We start from the raw sequence: 23,746 nt of genomic DNA on the forward strand, positions 1-23,746 counted from the left end.
GAGACTATAGGCCCCTCCATAACAATGATGTACACCTGAAAGCTCAGCCCCTCCACATCCGCACTTACTGTACAGGCTCAGATATCAGATGGAGCGTGTGTGTGTGTGTGTGAGTTGAACATCCTTGTCGTCGGGGTGTCTCCGTAACAGAGATGCACCATTTCCATATTTGCTGACCACACACACGCTGCTATTTTTATTTTTTAATAATATAGAATATGCTGAGTAAAGCTGTTGCATGCCTCCTATCCCACTAGTATACTGTAGTATGTACTGTAATACTGTATGTGGTCACTGTCGGGTGGAAACATTGTATGTCTAAAACTTTTACTTTTCAGGAAATGGAGGGGGGGGGGCAGTACCTGTCTACCACTGACTAGGATGTATTTTGGGCATGTCTTATGTTGCACATTTTATCAACAAAAAAAAAGATTTACAATCACAATGCCGTGTGAGCTTGTCTACAGCTGGCTACAGTAATCTACTTGACTTTTCCCCCACTTTTTTTAAGCTACAGTAATCTATTTTACCTACTTCTGTGACGTCTGCGCCGGCAACGATTATAAGATAACAATACTTCAATATCAAATGAAAAATGTTATGTCACCATTACATCATGGAAAAGTCACTTGGTAAACACAAGCTTCCTGAAAATCAACTACCAGATGATCTGAGACTCACGGCAACTCTGAAACAAATCCAGGCTAAAAGGCTTTTATGTACTCCACCGCATTAAAAACAAACAAACAAAAACACCAGCCTTTCAGTTAATCAACACTTGTCTGTTCTGATGCATAATTATGATTTTTGTTATTATTTATGAATCGTTTCTGATGGAGTATCGCAATATAGGTAGAATGGTAGACAAGAGGTTTGTGACTGTTTACTACTGACAAAAGTTCAACAAAAGGACAAATGCTTCTACTTGTTCCATCCCCCATCCCCAGTCCCATATGCATATGGGACTTACAGTAGTACTTACTTATGGATTATGGCATATAATGGACCTATATTTAGGCCTGTCACAATTATTACATAATCCCCTAAATCGGAATAATTTGAGATAATCGCAATTATTTTGCAATATCGATTCCATGTCAATTTCTTTTCCCCCAAATAGTGGATATAGCAGACCTACAAGCCACAACGCATCACGTCGATAGCTTGTAGATCTATCTATTGTATCTGCCCGTGCAAAACAATGAAATCGCTATCATTTGTGTGACAATTAATCGTCAAGTAAAATGTCATGATCATGACAGCCCTGCCTACATTATGAAATCTAAGTGAGAACACCTGCATCAGAATGGTATTTCGATGAAGCGTGGTACATTTTGTGTGATTTTGAGGTGTTAAAGAAAGATGTTTGTAGAGGCATCAGTCTTCAATAACAAACCCTGGAACCCCCTCGAGGACCCCTGTGTCCCCGGACCCCACTTTGAGAGCCACTGCTCTAACTCAGGCTCCTGTTCTCACACAGTTATGCATAATTTCCTTGGAGAGAGATTCCCCAACCCACCTCCCTTTCTCTGCCCCCCTTTCCCTCTTCACGGCTTTATCCCCCCTCTATCCCTCAGTTCTAATTAATTCTTCATTCCTCTCATCATAGTTCTCATAGTGTCACCTGCAGCACACAAGAAGTAAGAAATTGTCTAGAGTGCTGTCTGTCTGTCTGTCTGTCTGTCTGTCTGTCTGTCTATGCACGTGCGTGCAGGCTGGCAGTTCTGTACATCTGGTATGCGCACACTGATCCCCTCTCTTAAAGATAGTGACCCCCTGTGAGAGGGAGATAATCCAGAAATGAGACATCCCGTCTGAAAACACAACCTTGAGAGCGCAGAGAGCACAAGAACACACTCGGATGACATTTTGTTCGGGATTAGGCGGGGGACGAGGGGCTGTAGCAACGGTATTACTGTTATGTCCACAAATGGAAGATGATGTGATTTTGTATGCTGGACAGGTGTTGAAGGCAGTTACTTCAACACCAAATTGCTCCTGGGGCCACTTTTACACAATCTCCACTTTAGCACTTTCATTAACACCTGCAGTGCAACAGCACTGACGCTTCAAATCAAACACATGCTGTAGCCATTTTAACCCATTAAGACCGGGAATAGCAGATATACAAGCTCGTAGCACGGCACAGAGTGCCGTGTGCACGGCACCGAGTACCGAGTGATTTGAGTTACATTTGTAACTCAAATCTTTGCTTCTGGGGGGTCCCTGGAACTGAATATTTTGAGATGGGGGTCCGCGGCCAAATGAATATAATTTTGGGGGTCCTTGACATGAAAAAGTTTGAGAACCGCTGATATTATAGCATTGCATAGGTTTTTTCAAAAAACTGTTAGGATTTAGAAGACATTTTGTAGAATCGGCCTCAGGCCTTAATGGGTTAAGGAGGGAGTCGGTATTCTTGAAAATGCAGAGTGGCTGTCAGCAACATTTTAGTTTAGGTTTTATGGATTTGTTGCAAACCCAGACTTCATGAATTTGTATTGTGACGATTTTGCCTGGACCCCAGGAAGAATAGTCTCCACTAAGGTGTAGACTAATGGGGATCCTTGATAAACAAATAAACAAATCATGTAAAATGTTACATCAAGAGGTAAGATGCCCTAAATTGTTCAGGTTTAATGGATTTGTTGCAAACCAGACTTCATGTAAGCTGCCACAACCATCAACCTGAATAAGTATGAGTACAATATGGTTCAGATGCATAAATTAAGAATGATCACATGGGTTCTAACCCAGGTCTTACTCTATGCTGTGACTGTTCCACCTCTTTCTCAGCTATCTCGACTCTAACTAGCATTCTACCGCAATGTGGGCCTACCGTATTTGAAATATTAATGAAATAAACACTCTATACACCTAGATACATAACCAGACAATTCAAGTGCAAGTGGAAGGGTTCACCACGACTGTGTGGGTTCGGATCACGGTCATGTTAGGCTGTGCGACTGGCTTTTCTTGCGCTGCACTGTAAAGCTTATGTGGAACACGGATTACATAAAGAGAGACGGCCTAATACCAAAATGCCTTATAATGTGCACCCATTAACTTCAAGGCCTCCATCAAGTGCTGGCTGAATAGCAGCTGAACCTAATTAAAAACATCAATCAGTGGAGTTGTAGCAGGTTTCTATTACAGTACCCATGTTTTTTTGCAATCATAGTAGTATAGTTGGAAATTGTATGAAGCAAAACAAACGACAACGAAACAAAAAACATGGCACTCAGTTTATACATGCACTCAAAGGAAGACAATGCATATACGTTCTGGAGCTTTTTTTCTGTTTTGATAGATACAGCATGTACAAATATATGTTCATGCACTGTATAGTGTATATGCATTTCTGTCAATACAAACATAATAAAAAGAAATCAGGTGCAGCACGTGTTTCCTTTTCAGTTGATTTTTGAAGCCAAGACCATGATTTAGTGTTGCCTGCCAAAGAGCTTGTGGGTAAACAGATCTCAAAGAACAAGCCACTCTACAGTAATGACGACACTGATATAGAGAAAGTGAGCTCTGGAATCCACGAGAGCCATTAATTTCTCTGTGAATGTTAGTATCCAAACAGCGCTCGTGATACCTCTTCTGGTTTCGATAATGATAGAGGAGAAATGATTTTGCTGATGAGATTGCTGCAGGGGTATATTTGTCCTCGGCTACCGTGCACACAGAAAACAAGAAATCCATTCTGCTGATCAAAGACAAAGCCTCAAGAGGCTCTCTAATGGAATTTGGACTTATGAGGTGACAAATGGGGCAAAACAGAAAGCAGGGGAAGGGATAAACACCCAAAGAAGAAAGGAAAGACTGAACAGAGAGACGGCCACTGGAGAAAGCATTTAAGAAAAAGCCTTTCACTGGTATTCTCTAGGGCCGTGGTGCACAAACTGTGGGTTTCGGGAGTGGGGACGCAAACAAATGTGTCCGATGGATTTTCTTTTTCAAATTGTGGCAACAGAAGGAACAGGGAAATAATTTTTCAAACTAACAGATTTTTTTGTTTGAAAACGTAACTAAATACTTTTACTTCTACTCCTCTACATCTCAGAGGCAAATATTGTACTTTTACTCCACTACAATCATTTGAGAACATTAGTTACTAGTTACTTTGCAGAACTTTGCAAATTATCACATGATAAAACGTACATTAACCACTTTAGCCTTATTGTATACATAGGCTATTTGAAAATAGCCGATCTACAAGCTCACAACGCGTCGCATCGCGACGCGTTGTGAGCTTGTAGATCGGCTATTTTCAAACATTTTTGTACTTTTACTTTTGGTACTTTAAGTACATTTTGATACCAATACTTTGGTACTTTTACTCAAGTAATCTTTTTACTCCAGACTTTTACTTGTAACAGAGTACTTCTACACTGCAGTATTGATACTTTTACTTAAGTAAAACATTTGAGTACTTTTTCCACCACTGCCGGTATGTACACCCCAAGTATTGTGTGTCCATGCGACATACGATATATGGCCTGGATGACAGGTGTGCATTACAGACTGGTGCTCCGCCCCCGACTCACCCTCTGTGCTGATCTCCCGGGAGCGGACAAGGTCACTCTTGTTGCCCACCAGGATGATTGGCGTTTGCGGGTGTGACTCCCTGAGGAGGAGACGGAGCTGGGCTGTACGGTGGAAGCTCCGCCTGTCAGTCACTGAGAAGACCAGGATACATACGTCACACTGCAGCGTGGTTAGGTCCTAAACGAGGGGACACATACGCAAAACATGTGCAAATGTTAATCCAACAACATCATCATCATAACACATTATGCATCTATAGCAAATAGAATAAATAAAACAGAACATGACAGAAAATGGCAGCTCATTAAACCAATCCGCTAAGCCTCGGCCCTTTGTTGACGGCCACTGCTAGTCCGTCAAGTCACTGAGTATCACTGTTACACGTGCCCCAGGTACAACGTTTAACCATGACCAGCATTGAACTAGTCTGCGTTCAAGGGGCCAGATATAGCGATGGGTGAATCAGTGGAAAATACAGCTTTACTGAGTGTTAATTATACCTACCGAGTGTTAATTTAACTGTGTAACAATGGACCTGCATGGGGTCCACAATTATTGCGTTAGATTTTCAAAGCAGGTCCTACAGACAGTCTTCTCAAGTAACTGTAACTCTCTCCACTGGCCTCCTGGCATGTGCACTTAAGCCTCTCCAAATGATCCAGAATGCCGCAGCAAGCTTGGTCTTCAACCAGCCAAAATGTTCACATGTCTCCCCCTTCTCCGCTCCCTCCATTGGCGCCCACACAAGAGTACAAAACACTCATGTTGGCCTACAAAGCAACCAAAGGTGGCACGGAGCGGGAGGGGTTGTATCAGGCTTTGAAGATATGGGGATATCTTCAAAGCCCTGATGCAACCCTACAACCCCTCCCTCTCACTCAGATCAGCTAACACAGGGAAGCTGTCAGAACCTTCACTAAAACATCCGGTACAACACTCCACACGTCCCAGACTCTTCTCCCTTCTGGCTCCCAAACTGTGGAATGAACTCCCCATTGCAACTGCAGACTCACTCCCAATCTTACGCCGTAATCTGAAGACTCACCTCTTCAGACTCCACCTTAGCCTGTAGCACTGGCCCTAGCCTCGATGACCTTGCAGGCTTATGCAAAGGCTAAATGATTTAGATAGCATGTTATGTAGACAGATGCCAGGTCATTGTCGACCTGGAATCCTATAGAGTGTAACTGTGTATAGCTTCAATGTATGGATCAGGGGTCTTAGGGGGTCCTCAGAGGTACTACAGGGGGTCCACCAAATCATTGTGTGATATGACCTTAGTTTTTTTACATTAACCACTTGAACCCTAGCATCACAATTCTAAGGACAACTTAAGCCAAAAATAGCAGATCTACAAGATCTAGTAGATCGTCTATTTTCGGCAAAGAGAGGGGGGAAAATAGCAGACTAAGTAAAGAGTGATAGTTTACTAAGTATCGATGGTTTAAGTGGTTAAATGTCTGAAAATACACAGTAACACGAATCCAACATCTATGAAAAAGCTTTTATCTGCAACACAATTTTATGCAATATATGGTGGGGGTCCCTGCTTCATCTCTCTCTCAGAGAGGGGGTCCTTGGGCTGAAAACGTTGAAGACCTCTGGTATAGATTATAGATCTTTTGGATATTCTACTGTTAGACTGATGATAGGTTCTTGGTTTAGGTCCTTGTTTACGGTAAATCGCTCTGGATTAAGAGCGTCTGCTAAATGCCTAAATTGTAAATGGCCTTTTATTGTGGCAGAACCCGAGGCTGCGTTTACGGCAGAGCCAGAAGAGCCAGAAGACCCCCAATATGTCATTCTACCCCATCAGAGGCCTTGAAATGGCCTCCAAAATTAACACTTGGCTTTGAACTTCATTAGCCTTTCAACAGTGGTTACCGGCATCGTGGCAGGGTGTCCTGTCACAGGCGTTCAATCAGACAGTGTGGGTCTGCCAGGAGGTAAGAGCAGGGTTCCTTATCTCTCTATTAGTAATACACTCTCTCTCTCCATTTCTCAATCTCTCCCTATCTGCATTGCTCGCTACCGGTCTCCGTCCGCCCCTCTCTCTACACCTGTATCACTCACACACACACACACACACACACACACACACACACAGCCTTCCCTATCTCACTTTGTTACCCATTTGTCCTTTCTCTCTCTCCTCCTTATCATCCTCTCTCTCTCTCTCTCTCTCTCTCTCTCTCTCTCTCTCTCTCTCTCTCTCTCTCTCTCTCTCTCTCTCCTGATCTCTCTCTCTCTCTCTCTCTCTCTCTCTCTCTCTCTCTCTCTCTCTCTCTCTCTCTCTCTCTCTCTCTCTCTCTCTCTCCTGATTTACTAGGGGAACTATATGGTGGATGGTGAATGTCAAATGTAAATGCAATGTGGGATTACATTTAGATTTTTCAAGCGGTCCTTTGGGAGGATTAGGTCTAGTATGTTTGTGTTGTGCTACATGACAGCTGCTCATATTGTAACACTTTTCTTGTCCTATTCTTTAGTAGATCCGTTTTTTGGGGGGGAAACTACCTTAAAACGGTCTATATTTTGTACACTATCACAAGGTCCAGTCAATAATAGACACGATACACCTCTCTCCCAATACCAGAAACCAGAGTATCGAGACTCGCGGACACAGCAATGTCATCAGGCGACATTTTATCTGTCTGACAGTAAATACGAGACTAACCAAGGACAAATGAATGTTTGTATTATTGCCATTCACTGACAGGAAACAACTGATATTCACTGACTGTATAACAACTGACATTCATTGACTGTCTAAGAACTGACATTCATTGACTGTCTAAGAACTGACATTCACTATCCTGGCTAAGTAGGTTGGAGAGGCTTATTGTCGGTATCAGCCAGTAGTGTATCCCCGCTTCACAATGTGCTTAGACCCCTGGGAGATGGATTGCTGAGGTGGAGCACAACCCCATCAGCCAGTGGTGTAAAAAAGTACTCCATTTATTAACTTAAGTACAAGTATCAATACCGCAATGTATATTCTGTTACAACTAAAAGTCCTGTATTCAACTTTACTTGAGTAAAGGTACAAAAGTATAGGCAACAAAATGTACTTAAAGTACCAAAAGTAAAAGTACTCTTTATGCAGAATTTCCTACTTCACAGTTCACAAGTGTTCAAAATGTATAAAAATCTTTTGAAAATAGGAGATCTACAAGCTCACAACACGTCGCTTTGCGGCTCGTGAGCTTGTACCGAAATATATAGGGATGGTTAATGCATGTTTTGTAATAAAAATCTACAAAGTAACTAGTAACTAAGGTTTTCAAATTGTAGTGGAGTAATAAGTACAGTATTTGCCTCTGAGATGTAGTGGAGTAGAAGTAAACGTACTGAAATGTTTTAATAATCCACTAAAGTAAAAATTCCTAAAATGTGTTCATGTACTTAGTTACTTTCCACCACTGATAACAAGTGACATTCACTGTCCTGGCTAAGTAAGTTGGAGAGGCTTATTGCCAGAGTGCGGGAGTCTATCTCTGTTTCACAATGCGCTAGACACCTGGCAGATGGATTGCTGAGGTGGAGTGCAACACCTGTCATCAGCTCCCACTACTTACCGCACAACTTGCCGCACCCAAGCCATGCTACTCATACGCTGAGTTGGCGGTGCCCGGGATCGAACCCATGACCTTGTGGTCCAAAGGCTCAGTGCTCTACCGACTGAGCAACCCGGACAAAGAACTGATATTCACTGACTGGATAACAACTTATATTCACTGACTGGACGACAGTTGAGTACAAGAAAATGAAATTGTGGTCCCTGAAAGTCACAAAATAAATCTACTGGTTATTGTCAATGAGGCAGCGTCAAAGAGCCAATAGAATACCGTAGATCACACTTGTTATGAAGACTACATTTCATGTTTTGGGAGTTCAACACGTTCAAAATCAGTGGGAATAACAGATACAACATCCCATGGTAATAATTTCTATTTCGTAGGCAGTTTTATCATTTAGACAGGACAAGATGAGGGCAGCGAGGAGGAAGGACATGGAACACAGGTCTCCACAAGGAATCGAAGGGGACGTTGTAATTATGTCACTATCCAGTCTAGCAGAACACACCCCAAACCCCATTGGCCATATTCACAAGGCGGCCATTCATTCATTTATGTGTGATTAATCTCAATACTGGAAGCCAACTAAAAAGACAGAATTAAATCAAATACTCATGGGCCAAATTCCAAATGAAAGACATTTTTATTGACTGTATCTTCTCCAAACAATGAACAATGGAGCCAGCCGTGATGAGCGATGAGTTGACAGAAAGGGTATGGCAGCAATATAAACCGCTATAAGACCAGTAGTTTCACTATCCGCACGTAGGGCTTTTGAGACTGGGCTACGCCTACATTTGTGTGCCGCATATGTCCTACATCCATGACACTGAAGGTGAATTCCAACCCTCTCCGGAGAGCTTTAGACATGTAAAGATTTCACACATATCCTGTCTGGTGGCCAGCGGGGACCGGCCCAGCCCCCGAGAGCAGGAAATGCATGATGAGCCCCTGGCACTCTATCTCCCTGACAGAGTGCAGGGGGAAAAAACAAAGAGCCAAGATGAGACTAGAGGAGAGGGGCTACTGGCGCGGAAATGAGCTCGGCCACCTGTCACTGTCTGATCGAGTGATGGGAGGAGGAGTAGAAGGTGGAGGGGGAGAGAAACAACAAGAGAGAGAGAGGGAGAGAGAGTGCGAGAGAAGGACGATATAAGCTTTGTAGGCATGAAGAGGAGGAACACAGAGTGAACATCGATTGTAGGCGTTGTGATGGAGGGCTCTTGGGAGGAAAACTGTAATAAAGTAACAAAGTGGCTTTTCGTCAAGCCGAGACACAGTAGTCTCTCAGGCCAGCCATATCTCTTCCATAATAATTTAGCTCCAGACACAGTCTGTTATTGAGCCCTTTAAAATTTGAGAAGAGGAAGCCACCGGAAAAGCTCTTCAGACCGGAAGGTATTTAACAAATCATGACATACGAAAATGTATTCCCCTCTGGACCATAACCGTGGCAGGCGATTGCAACGCTATCTGTGCATGGCTATTTTAAACCCGGCGATAGCTAGCATGGAAGATATGGCGACCACACCGATTTAAAGGAGACACCGATGGACATAAACGATGTCTCTGCGGCAAGAAGGATCGCCATGCTTGGCATGGACTTTTTCCAACGCTAAACAAAAGAGCAAATGACAGGGTTGGTCAAGTCTGATAAATGAGGCTTTTATAATAATTGTATTTAATCACCACTTCTATTTTTGTCACTGTACATTTGTACATATGTGAAATTCGTCCTCTGCTTTTACACATCCTAACTATTAGGAACAGTGGGCACTATTAATACAGCACCCAGAGAGCAGTTAGTGGTTAATCGTGGACCTTCTGATTCCCAGACGGCCTCTAAACCCATTCAGCTATGGCCGACCCTACAAACTTTTACCATAAAAGGTAGGCAGACAGGCAAACATTGCGATGGTTTATCAAATACAGCAAACACAGGCACTGTCTTTTACATTTGTCACAGAATTCATTTTGCAAGTTCCAAAACAGCCGAATCAAAAATATTTCCATTTCTGCTCAGCAGCTACAGTAGCTAGCCAATTAGTTTTCGAGTAGGAGTTATTTAAGAGACTGCACAGAGGATACTGAAGTGGGTAAATGGACAAATATTTAACTACAGATGGGTAGGTGGAAGCATTTGGGAATTGCCAAAGTGTCTTTCTAGAAAGGCTAGAGAGTAGACACAGTAACTCAAGACGAGGTCCATTCCCTCACTCTTCCCCCACTCTCTCTCCCTCTCTCTTGGCAGCTTCCCTCTGTTCACTGAGCAGGCCATCTGTTAATACCCACCCCACCCCTTATCCACCCACCCACCCACACACACACACACACACACACACACACACACACACACACACACACACACACACACACACACACACACACACACACACACACACACACTATAAACAAATCATGTGCAATATTATAGTATCATACAAACAGACACTTCAGCAATGCAGCATATATATAAAATAAATGATTTAAGCTCAATGAAATGCAAATAATAATAACATATGTACTTGGGGTGGGCATTATTTGTAAACATGTATGCTCAGAATATTGGCCGCCATCACCGGTTAACTGTAGCACCATATCTATACAAATTTAATTGAATAACGTACAGGCAGACGCTCAGAGCAGAGATCTAAAGCCTGGTAAATCCAACTCAGCCAATGGTCATGTCTTTATTGATCATTTCTGCAAACCAGCTGGCAGATGTTATTGGTTCTCTGCGAAGTGCACTGGTTGATGAATTAACTGATTGAAATGCTGACGCCAAAACGTCATTTTGTGTCCTATGTTGACAACGAGGGAATATGGACGTTGTCGACTCAAGGTTCAACAAATTGAACCACAAGGCAGGTATGCCGACAGTCAGTGCCCGCACCGAGCAGTGCAATGCCCATGGCTGTTGACGGAGTGCCTGAGACTCAGTTAGGTAGGGAATCCGTTATAATCCAGGATGAAATTACACATGGTCAATTTCCAAGTTGATAACTTCATCAGCATACAGTAGAATGCAAAGGGTTGCTTTTGGCATCAGCATGTGGATGCCAAAGATACCTGCCCAAGCATCTAATGTCAGCCACCATGCATACTTGATTGTCCAAATCAACATTTCCATGTTTTATGTGGAGATGGTTATTCACGGATCCCTTATCGGTGAAATATTTCCCTAACTTCCCTAACACACAGCACCTTCAAGCACCTGAAGAGCTACTGTAGAACCAATAGACAAACTGCTGTGATACTGCTGCTCTCTGATTCTTGATTATTCCTTGTTTATTCATCTAATACTTTCTCATTGTTATGTTTACTATTATTACTATTATTGCTGCCTGCAACACTGTCTGAGGAACAATACAATTATTTTACTCTTATGTAACCGTACACAAGATGTAACGATAAAGAAACCTTGAATGCTTTAACCTTAACGATACCTCCCCTCATTTTTATCCTGATAAATTATCCTCCATATACAGTATGTGCTTGTGCATGAAGAAAGGGAGATGCAGTGCAACCATTAGTAAACTCATTTAAAAGCTTCTGTGCACATACATTCCAATGTTTTGTGCACATACATTCCAATTTTCAATGTTGTATTTCCCTGTAGTTACTACAGCTTTCGTTTTTTTTCAAGAAACAATTATGTTTATTAATTTCATTAGCTATTTTCACATTTCTGTCGAAGCTCAGAAGCAGGTCACTTCCGTTCACCTATAAATGCTCACCTTAACCTCTTCCCCCTTTTTATATCTCAAATTCTGCAGAGCCTCCCACCCACCCTGCTACTCTCTCTAGCCTTTCCTCTCCTTAGGGCCCTGTAGGGGTTTGTCATACCCAGGAGCTATGGTAGGCCCCCTTCGAAGCTTGCCCAACTCATCATCAAGTTCATCATCGAAGACTCCGCTTTGAAGACTCAGCTGAAGTCCCTGGCCCTTACTTTGGCTTCATTAATTTTGTTTTGTTTGTTTCATTCATTTTATGTTTTCTTCAATCAAATCCTAGTGTGGTCCTTGCTAGTGAAATCTGTCCTAAACAGACAGTTTAGTGTCATTTGTGTACACGGTTAAAGTGTACCCACCCAATCCCTAAAATGTACACAATTACACAGTGTACGCTGATGCACACATGCATATTTTACACCCACACACCCAGCACAGACATGATGCACACTCCACACACACATACATGTTGTCCTGTTCTCTCCGTCTTTGTCTCTGTATATATCTGTGCGCATGTCTTCCTTTGAGGCTGTCTGTGAATGTCTACTTTGTCCATGTGCATGCATGCAAGTATGCCTTTGTATGTGTGTGTGTGTGCGCATCCCACATCACACAACTTATTCCCCAATGACTGGAACACCATCCCTGCTCTATTAAAATACTTCACAGCGGTTGATGCAGCAAGGTCAGCACAAAGCAGCTTAAAAGGTTCACATGGAAATGCGCCCTCGTCTACCCCCCCCCCACACACACACACACACACAAACAATGCAGGGCATGCTCAAAAATATGCAAACATATACACACATACATTATATCCAGTACATGGAAACGCTATTAAGCAACCATGTTCCTTCTAGTCCTAGAGAATTCTATAATATAGAGCTCTCTACATACCAATCGTGTAGGAATTTTTAAATGCAAAGTAATTATAAATAAATGTGTACCCTTTAGTTGAAGTATTGCCAATATTTGCACATACCTGGAATTCCCCCCTGTATTTAACCATCCTAACTAATTAGGAGCAGTGGCCAACTATTGAACAGCGGTCGAGAGGTGCACGCACATCCATAAGTCGTCTATTTCAACGGGTGCTGGGTCAGAATAGATAACATTGTAGAGAGGGAGAAGTTCCGCACACCGTCTTAATGCTCCCAACTATATTTATTTAATGAGCGGTAAAAAAACGTTCTCGGCTTCTGCGGCCTTCGTACAGCTGTACTCTAACTATTGAACAGCGGCATGGGAGCAGTTGAAGTTCAGTGTCCTGCTCAAAGATCATTTCAAAACTAAGCCAGGAGTAGCCGGGGATCAAAACTAAGCCAGGAGTAGCCGGGGATCAAACGGCCGCCACCCAAATATGAAGGGCTGCCCCAGAGCTTGGATTGGGTTCTACAGATTTGTTTTTACTCTCTAATTGTTTCCACACAGGTTAAACATTGAACACTGGGAGATTGTCCTCAGTCTCGAATTGAGTGAATCATTTAGTGACTGACTTGTGAGTCTAAATTTCCTATAGAAAACAGATACTACAGACGGGAGCCTCTCTCTGCCTCCCGTCACGTTACTCTTCTTGGCTACGGTTACACTGGTCTTTTAATGCGACTTCTGGAATCAGTGGCAATGCAACGCAAGCTCTGTGATCAGATAGCAGTTTGGATATCACTCATGATCCCGTGCAATATCTAAAGCTGAAGATAAAATCTCTGGAAAATGGCATTTCGTTTTCCGTCATACTTCAGTTCTTGTGTAAATATATCTAACCCCTATAAGTGATGCTGCTCCTTACACCACACAAGTGACCAAAGTGGTTTGAATGACCGAATAAAATCCGCTCTCACACTACAGTGGGACTAAAAAATCTAATCTAATCTAAAACTAGGAAATGTGCTCAGCAAAGTGCAGACTAAGGAGGTAGCTTGTCCACAAAGTCTTATGGTGCCATGGACACTGCCACATCTCCTTTTGGGAAAAGGCAAAGTTTTGTATTTTTATATTAAAAACAATATCATAGTAAAGCATGCCATGTATTCTCTATGTGACCAGCATAAAAAAACAAAGTGTAGACCAGCTGAGTCTGAGGAGACAAACCAATGGTTGGCATGACCTGGGGAGGTCGACCGCAATCTCTCTAGTTTTCAAGATATCTTGTTTGGAACCAAAGTGTTGGATAAGCAGATGGACGGATGGATGGAGAGACCAAAATATATCGTCATCCTTAGAGCCCCGTCGCTAGCTGGTCTATAAACAGTAAAATACTATGTATTCCGGTACAATGTCAAAATAAAACCAAACAAAAAAACCATTTTATACCAGTAGAAGAGCAACGTGGTTATCATTGCTTCTTTACTGGTGTAGAATGTGTACTTAATGGTTTTGTTACTGTGTACTGACTAATAACAGCAAGTGGTAGTGTGCTCTGGTGCCTGGCAGAGTGCCTGCCTTGCCAGGGAGGAAGGCAACCAATATAGTATGATATAGCACCATGGCTCACTCCCCGTATCTGGGAGGGTCAGCAATATCCAGCACCTCGTCGAGAGAGAAATGCTTCAGCCTGACCTATCTATCCTCTGCGGCACACACTGAAAAGGCATCCGCCCTCCGTTGGTGCTCTCTTACCAGCAAGCGAGCACAATATGGGCAGGAGGCTCTGTGGGTGAATGTCAGACCTGTCCTGCGTGCACTGGAACAAGACAAGCCTCATAAAGAGCGTGGACTCAAAATCTGACAGAGGTTCACTCCTCCCGGGGTCCAGAACAATAGAGGGTAAAGGAAAGCGAGTCGGTGTCTGGCACCAGTAATAATCAGTGTGTCAATAGCGGCTCACAGGGCACCGACGGCACCACAGCAATAAGCTGTTGCCTATATTGAATAAATGGAGCAGTCCAGGTGCAGTGCAGCATTAACGATTTGAGGAGTGCAGACCAACAAGGAGCTGAAAACAGCAGAGCACAAAGTATTCATGCTTAGAGCCTACAGGCTCACAACGCGTCGCATTATGTTCCGAAGAGATTTGGTGTAGATTTGGCGAAAACTGTCACTGCGCAAAAAACCCAAGAATCCCTAGATATCGTTGCCCGAATATTACCAGATATGATGCAAATATGATGGTATCCAAATGGGATACTCTCCGAACAGTATTTGAAATATATTTCATGGTCGGAGGATATCAACAACGGATGTGGGACCACTTTTATTCTTGATAGAATATGGAGTGTATCATCCCAGATACTGTATATTACCACATGCCATATTCGGGAAATAATTCTAATCAGTGTCTAAAATATCTCATCAGAAATGGACAGCTGTCATATGTGGAGATGATTAGTTACTCATATCCAATGTCAAGATATGACCACTATCCATATTTGAAGTCCAAACACCAGTTGCAGCTTATGTCAGGATATTGCATTGATACGATCGGTAACCATATTTGAAGTCCAAACACCACTTTCATTTTATGTCAGGATATTGTATCGATACGACCTGTAACCATATTTGAAGTACGACCTGTAACCATATTTGAAGTCCAAACACCACTTGCATTTTATGTCAGGATATTGTATCGATACGACCTGTAACCATATTTGAAGTACGACCTGTAACCATATTTGAAGTCCAAACACCACTTGCATTTTATGTCAGGATATTATATCGATATGACCTGTAACCATATTTGAAGTCCAAACACCACTTGCATTTTATGTCAGGATATTGTATCGATACGACCTGGAACCATATTTGAAGTCCTAACACCACTTGCATTTTATGTCAGGATATTGTATCGATACGACCTGTAACCATATTTGAAGTCCAAACATCACTTGCATATTATGTCAGGATATTGTATTGATACGACCTGTAACCATATTTGAAGTCCAAACACCACTTGCATATTATGTCAGGTTATTGTATTGATACGGCCTGTAACCATGGCCGATCTACTTTGAAGATAAATATTAAGCTAAAAATGACAACAAAAAATCACTTTCAAATGAGCAATATTTATTTTTTAACAGAGCTGGGGCCAAGACCTCCAAAACACACACACACCTCAAAACTCTTCTCCACACACACACCTCAAACTCTCCCTCTCTCCACACACGCACTTCCAAACTCCCTCTCCACACAACTAGGAACAAGGTAGGAACGACGGGTCAAGATTGGGCAGAAGTCTCTGGAGAACTGAACTGACTTTTTAAACGGAACGGGGTGTGAGTGATGCTAAAAAAATATTAAAATAAACATCCACACACACACACACACACACACACACACACACACACACACACACACACACACACACACACACACACACACACACACACACTACCCTAAACTGTTCACAACTGTACTCCTAAAAACAGTATTAAAATAAAAACATCCACACACACCACCGTTAACTGTGCACAACTGTACTCCGAAGCTTTTGAAAGGGTGCATAAATGTTTCGTGTTCCAGTTCAGTTCCCCATAGCTTTGTTTGATTGGCTCAGCATCAGATTTGAACCAGAAACATAATGACACCTTCACGTGTTTCCAGTCCAAATCTGCCGCTAAGCCAATCAAACAAAGTAAACTGAACTGGAACCATTTATACTCCCTTCCAAAAGCTTAGGAGTCCAGTAGCCTATACACAAATCCACAGAGCGCTGCCCTGTAGGTGGCGCAGCCATTGCTGCGGTGTCAGACTCGGTGTCAGTCAGCTGCAGTCACTGACGTTACTCTTGAGTCTTTTACCTGCTTTTTACTAACTTTTACTAACTTTTACTAACACTAACTTTACAAAGATGTATAGTTATTTAGTAATTAAACCAAGCAGGTAAAGAGTAACGTCAACAGACGGACAGAACCGCAACAGCTGCTGACTGAGTCTGACACCGCAGCAATGGCGCGCTACCTACAGGGCAGCGCTCCGTGGATTAGTGTATAACTAAAAGGCTTTACACTCCAGTGTCGCCTTCTTCCTTCTCACTCTCCTGCAGATAGTGATGCTTGCCCTCTGCAGCAGGGGGGTTTGTCTGGTGAAGAGTTCGTAGTTTGTGCGAACACGGTTGGACTTCGGCTCCACACACTTCCTTCGGTTTTCATCCAGGGCAGTTTGACATGAAGCCATTATTTTGGACAGCCGTCCGGCGCGCCACTTTGGTGAAGTTATTTTAAAGGCAGTCTTGTCTTCATCACTCTCGACAAAGTTCGCGTCCGCACCACTGAGGTAGTCCAAGTCCTCTCTCTCTCCTCCCTTCTGCCCAATCTTGACCCGTTTCTTGAAAAGCTGTGTAACAGATGAGAAGAGGAGGTTAGACTTTTAAAGCGATCAACAAAACTAAATAAGTAAATACAGTATGAGGGTTATATTATGGCTAGCTCTAGTCCCGAGCATTAGAAAGTTCTCGCTAACCTCTGGACCAGGAACAGTGCATTTTCCATTGACTGTAAAATGAACAGGTGTACATTATGACAAGGGCTCCCAAGCTTTTCAGGCTGTGACCCCCCTTCATAATATTTGAACTGGGGACCCCCCACCCTGACAAGCACTTGGAATTTTAGGAGTTGAGGCATTACATTTAGTTGACACGGTTCCACAGATAAATGTTGTGAAAATAGCTGATCTACAAACTCACAACTTGAGGACGTCCTCAGAGTTACTACAGGGGGTCCGCCAAATCTTTGTTTGATATGATTTTTTTTTTTTACATTAACCACTTGAACCCTAGCATCCCTTTTCTGAGGAGAACTTTAGCCAGAAAAAAGATCAGCAAAAGTTTATCTGAAACACAATTTTATACAATATAGAGGGGGTCCCTGCTTCAACTCTCTCTCAGCTTGGCCTGAAAACGTTGAAGACCCCTGCGTTAAACAGTATGTTGGTTTGTTTACTGTCGAATGAGAAAACAATGTTGCACTAAAGTAATTAAAAGGTCCCCGACCCCCAGTTTGGGAACCATTGAGAGTAGGATCACTACACTTGAGAAAACCTAAGTATGATTTTGATATTCACTGAAACAAGGCAGTTTTATGATGCTGAAAGCCTATTGTCTATGGTGGGAAGCCTTTTATAACCCCACCTTTTGTGTAAAATGCACTTTTTGGCCAGGAAATAAAACGTCCTGACAGAAAAGCTTTGATTCACTCAAGTGTGCCACCGATCTGGACTGGACAATAAAAAAATGCTATGACAGATCTGTAGAATAGGCTTAAAGGTAGGGTAAGTGATTTGCTTTGGTTAAAATAAGTGTTAAATAGCTCTATATTGTGATAGTACTCATTGCTATAGAGTGTTTGTTCAGTAACAGGAGTCTCCTTGTCTCTCCACCTCTTTATTAAACAGAAAATACATTTTCGTTTCAGTTCAATTTTATCCAACCAGGACAGAGAACTCAATCAGGATACAGATTAGGATACAGATTAAACAAGTGAAATGTGAAATGGAAGTGATGACACTAAGAAATGAGCAGCAGACAAAATTGGAACTGGAACACTATACAAATTAAGCTAAAAAATTTGTACTTTCTCCTGATTGGCTGAGATTTTGACACCTACCGAAAAATGTATTTTCTGTTTATTAAAGAGCTGGAGAGACAGGGAGACATCTGTTACTGAAAAAACACTCTATAGCAATGATTACTATCAGAATATAGTATTTTAACCTTTTAACAAAATACTTTTAGTTTTAACCAAAAAATATCACTTACCCTACCTTTAAGATCAGAAACCCATGTTTTTGTTTTGGCGAGTAGTGAAACTAGTATATTGTTTATTTTTTACTACTAATATAGCTCTGGACCAGAGCTATATTATGGCAGCTACACAACCCAAGCTATAAACATTTGGACTGTATGACCCCTCTGCTTTGTCTCCTCCAGTGTATTTCTCAGTAATTACCACCTCACTGTTATATCCCTTACATAAAAAAGGTAATTGATAATTCACGTGATCAATAAAATGCAACAGTAATAGAGCAGGGCAATAACTCACCCGATCTTTCCTGCTGGTAAGGGTCTTTATCCAGTTCCATCTTCTGAGCGGCTTTGATGTTCTCATAAGCCCTGTTGCAGGCTCCTAGTGAATGAAAATTACAACACAAATACCAAGTTATGAACTCTAAATGTATTATAGTAAGGCATCTCAAAAGGATAGTGATCACAGATAGTTTACATTTTGTCTGCTCAAAGAAATGAGCAGACAAAATGTAAACTGGCAAACAAAATGGGGGTACTCTCCTGATGAACATTTATTTTCTGTTTATTTGAGAGCAAGAAGAGACCCCTGTTATTTAGCAAACACTATAGAAATTACCATTTGAATAGAAAACTTACCTTTTTAACAAAAACAACAATATAACATTTTGCAATATTAGATGGTTAGTGTGCCATCTGTTATCTTTAACAGTGTCAAATCAACACTAATCTACAATGTAGGTATTTAGCAGATGCTTTTTATCCAGAGCGACTTGCAGTAAGCAAGGTAACGCATACATAGAAAATACCTCACGATCACAGGTAAGCAGCAGGTCATCCAATTGTTAAAATTACAAGCAATTTAAGGACATAAGTCCCCAAATTAACGTGATATCAGACTTACTTCTGACTAGGCTGGTGGTCCACTGGGGCTCTGAGTCGTGAATAGCCTGCATCACAGCCTGGGTCACCACCTCATTGTGAGCAGTACGGAAGCTGTGGAAAATCACACTTTTAAGATACCCCTCATTAACTCTTTGACTGCCAGAGTATTTTCATAAAGTACTCCCCCAGTGCCAGCAATTTTCGTGTTTTTTTATTTTTATATTTTGAATTTTTCTCATGAAAATAATTTAAGGACACATAATGTAAAGACCCAGCACAAGTCCGCCACTAGAGCGCAGCACATGACAGCTTTGATCATGTCGTTGGGTCTCTCTCACCCTTCTTCATAGATTAGACAAGGAAAAACATGAAAACGGATGTGACGTCCCCCCCATTGTTTTGATCGGCGAAAATTACGTTGTGATATACGACGGCGATGACTGATCGTCACCCAGACCATAGATTATAGAAGAGAAACTGTCCGTTTGTCCGTCATACCGTGTGAAAGACCGTTTATTTACCTATTTTGGACGAAAATGACTGGGGAAAAGAATCAAAAACCGGAAACGGAATCCAGGTCATGAAACCGGATGCAGATGTCCGTGAAGTAAGTGGAACTCGAGAATAACATTGAATATTAAGCAGCATAGCGCAATCAGAGATTAAACAATGAACGCGCGTCCAGCGCGTCGAGCGCGTCGACGGCCAACTGGACAAAGTAGCACTTGACGCGTTATCGCGTCGTCCGCAGTCAAAGAGTTAAGCATAATATTATTTTTTTCCTAAAATGTTTATCCCACGATTTTGTAACCCCATTCTTTACACCCAGTGCCAATTGTCTATGTAATCCTGGGCACTACCTTCCCTCTGCCAACCTAGGGAGGCCAGGGCCGAGCTCATGCCTCCTTCAATGCATGAGAGCCAACTGACCTTCTTATCACCTGACAGGGGAGAGTTTCCCTGGTTGGATGTAGCGCGTGGAAGGAACACGTTATTCCAACCAGTTCCTTTCCCCTCCATCAGGTGCCCCTGGCCAGGGGGAGGCAGTATAGTGACCAGGATTACTGCATGTTTTTGTGAGGGTATCTACCCTAGGAGACACGGGGAGAACATGCAAACTCCACACAGAGAGGCCCTTTCGCCAACCCCACCTAGGGTATGGGCACTGATATTTTCAGCATAACATGATACAAAAGTGTTATGTTATTTCACAAACAGAGGCATTTCAGAGGTGGGGGGGGGGGGGGGGTGGGAACATACCTGTCCTCCGGCTGGACCTGCCATCTCTCTCCGAGGCTTCTATAGATTTAACGGACGGTGGTCTGTAGGGACATTAATACAGTGGTGTCAGTCTAACTGTACTTTTCAGCCCTGACCCCCCAAAATAATCATATTTGAACTGGGGACCCCCACCCTGACAAGCACTTGGAATTGTAGGCATTACATTTAGTTTGACTCGGTTCCACAGATAAATATTGTGAAAATATCCGAACTACAAGCTCACAATGCCTAGCACTGCTAGGCGTGAGCTTGTAGATCGGCTGATTTCACAATATTTGCCTATTTTTTACATAATATTTGGCCAATTTGGTATTAAAAGGTCTTAAATTCCTTAAATTGTAACTTTATAAATGTGCAGATACCCTGTATACACTGTATGTTGGTGTGTTTACTGTTGAGTGAGAAAACAATGTTGCACATTAAGCTAATCATTTTAGATCGGCTATCGAGGTATTAAAAGGTCTTAAAAGTCCTTAAATTGTAACTTTATAAATGTGCAGGTACCCTGTATACAATTTTACTGTATGTTGGTTTCTTTACTGTCGAGTGAGAAAACAATGTTGCACTAAGGTAATCATCTGGGGACCCTCCAAATCATTTGGGGACCCCCAGTTTGGGAACCATTGCAAGTATGATCACTACACTTGAGTAAACATAAGTATGATTTTGATATTCGCTTAAACAAAGGCAGTTTCATGATGCTGAAAGCCTATTGTCTATGGTGGGAAGCCTCTCAGACCCCCACATTTTGTGTAAAATCCACTTTTTGGGAAGGAAATAAAATATGTCCACCAGACAGAGAATCTTTGATTCACTCAAGTGTGTTTATTCAAGTCCTGCATCACCCTGTTAGCGTATTTCTCAGTAATGACCACCTCACTGTTAATTATCCCTTACATAAAAAGCCAATTGATAATACACTTGATCAATCAAATGCAACAGTAATAGAGCAGGGCAATAACTCACCCGATCTGTCCTGCTGGTAAGGGTCTTCGTCTTTTTTATGTCCTCCGGTCCCGTCCAGCTCCATCTTTTCACTGCCTCCTAGTGAATGAAAATTACAACACAAATACCATGTTATGAACTCTAAGTGTATTATATTAAGACATCACATACATGCAGAGAGACAGTGTAGTGCCTCAGTAAAGTAGGATCACAGGTAAGCCAGGTCATCAAATTGTTAAAATCACAACCAATTTAAGGTCATATTACTACTCAGATTAACAGCCTGATATAAAACTTACTTTGGAGTTGGTGGAGGCTCAACTTTGGTGTCTGAAATCCTCTATTGTCTGGATCACAGCAGTTGTAACCTCCTCCTTATGAAGCGTTCGGAAGCTGAAGACAGACACACACACACGCACGCACGCACGCACGCACGCACGCACGCACGCACACACACACACACACACACACACACACACACACACACACACACACACACACACACACACACACACACACACACACACACACACACACACACACACACACACACACACACACAAACAGATGCATTTAAAAACCAAGACCAGACCAAGGTCAGTGGACAGTGGTGTCCAAGGCAATTATGTGCTGTGGAAGGCAGATAATGTTAATTATAATTGGATGCTTGGTCAAACATATCAATAATAATTTAGAAACAAATATAGTCTGGGAAAGCCAGACGATCAGAGATCTCTGCCTACTGACATGTCTGTGGTCATCTAAATTCAAAATGGTCACCATTATGTTAAATATATGGACTCAAGGCAGACTGTCTCACGATTATAAACATTTTGATATTGACCATTTGAGTACATACTGTACAGCTACCTTCACCAGTGGAATGCAAGTATGGATTAAAATTGTAAATACTAGTAGCCCACCAATTTGGAATGAGTAAAATGATTTTTCTCAAAATCTGCTGCCTTTTAAAATTGACATGTTTTGGGGGGTCTTTTTTGGATTGAGATGGTCCAGGGGCTGGGTCTGGCCCCCAGGCCCATGTAAAGACTACGCAATAAAGAGTGTATGAATGGTACCAATAAATGGACTCAATTACGCCCCATCATAGGTGTGCGCTGGTGTCACACAAAAATAGCTGATCTACAAGTGATGCAACACATTGTGAGCTTGTAGACCAGCCATTTTTAATACAGGCACCTTGTGCAACAAAGTATAAACCAGGCTTTATGGTTCATTTGTATCTCTGAGTTAAATTGTGTATCAACGCGTTAATCTTTGTATACAGTCAAATAAATTATTATGACATGACATCACAGAAATGTAACAGATGCCTGTTAAGTTGCACTGACAAGACTATTCATTCATATTCACACTTGATAGTGTAAATATACTCATAGTACTGAGTCATTATATTCACTGCTGATGGTTTAACACAGCCACAATTGGCACAGTGTACAGTAGGCTACAATAATTTAGATTACATTAGTAAAGGTCAATTGTAATGGTATTTGCCTTATTTTCTCACTGTTTGCATTTGCCCAGATTATTACTATCTCTATTAATTACCTGTCTCTGCACCAAAAGGTAGACACAAACAAGAAATAGCATAAGAGATTGGATGGCAGCTCATTTTGGTTAAAGGTAGGGTAAGTGATATTTTTGGGTTAAAACAAACAATTTGTAAGGTTAAAGTACTATATTGTGATAGTAATCATTGGTACTGTATAGCAGGGGTCTTCAACAGGGGGTCCTCAGAGTTACTACAGGGGGGCCAACACATGTTTGTGTGATAGGAACTTTTTTTTTTTAACCTGTTGAAACCTAGAATTCCTTTTCTGAGGGGAACATTAGCCAAAAATAGCAGATCTACAAGCTTGTAGATCGGCATTTCGGTTTGGTTAACAGTTACTGAACAAAATCTCTATAGCAATGATTACTGTCACACAATATAGAGCTACTTAACACTGTTACTGAACAAACACTATAGCTACTATCACAATATAGAGCTATTTAACACTGTTACTGAACAAACACTCTATAGCAATGAGTACTATCACAATATAGAGCTATTTAACACTTATTTTAACCAA

The 23,746-nt window shown here is 41.9% G+C and overlaps 1 protein-coding gene and 1 long non-coding RNA gene across 3 annotated transcripts in view; both read right to left on the bottom strand.

Moving 5' to 3' along the window:
• rem2 (RAS (RAD and GEM)-like GTP binding 2) overlaps positions 1-23,746 on the bottom strand; it is a 51,968-nt gene that overhangs the window by 7,829 nt on the left and 20,393 nt on the right. For both annotated transcript variants that reach the window (XM_080440188.1, XM_080440187.1), the window contains one exon: positions 4,554-4,731. In XM_080440188.1, the coding sequence (XP_080296314.1) occupies positions 4,554-4,731 (178 nt within the window). The remainder of the gene's footprint in view (positions 1-4,553; positions 4,732-23,746) is intronic.
• On the bottom strand, positions 16,208-22,049 carry LOC308093844. The gene is made up of 6 exons (XR_013933902.1): positions 21,953-22,049; positions 21,675-21,752; positions 20,688-20,749; positions 19,447-19,538; positions 18,841-18,924; positions 16,208-17,137 (listed from the first exon to the last, which is right to left on the bottom strand). It is a non-coding gene; the product is annotated as an uncharacterized lncRNA (long non-coding RNA).

The sequence above is a fragment of the Gymnoscopelus braueri genome (genome assembly GCF_963280865.1).
Source record: "Gymnoscopelus braueri genome assembly, chromosome: 10".
In the NCBI taxonomy this organism is placed as follows: Eukaryota; Metazoa; Chordata; class Actinopteri; order Myctophiformes; family Myctophidae; genus Gymnoscopelus; species Gymnoscopelus braueri.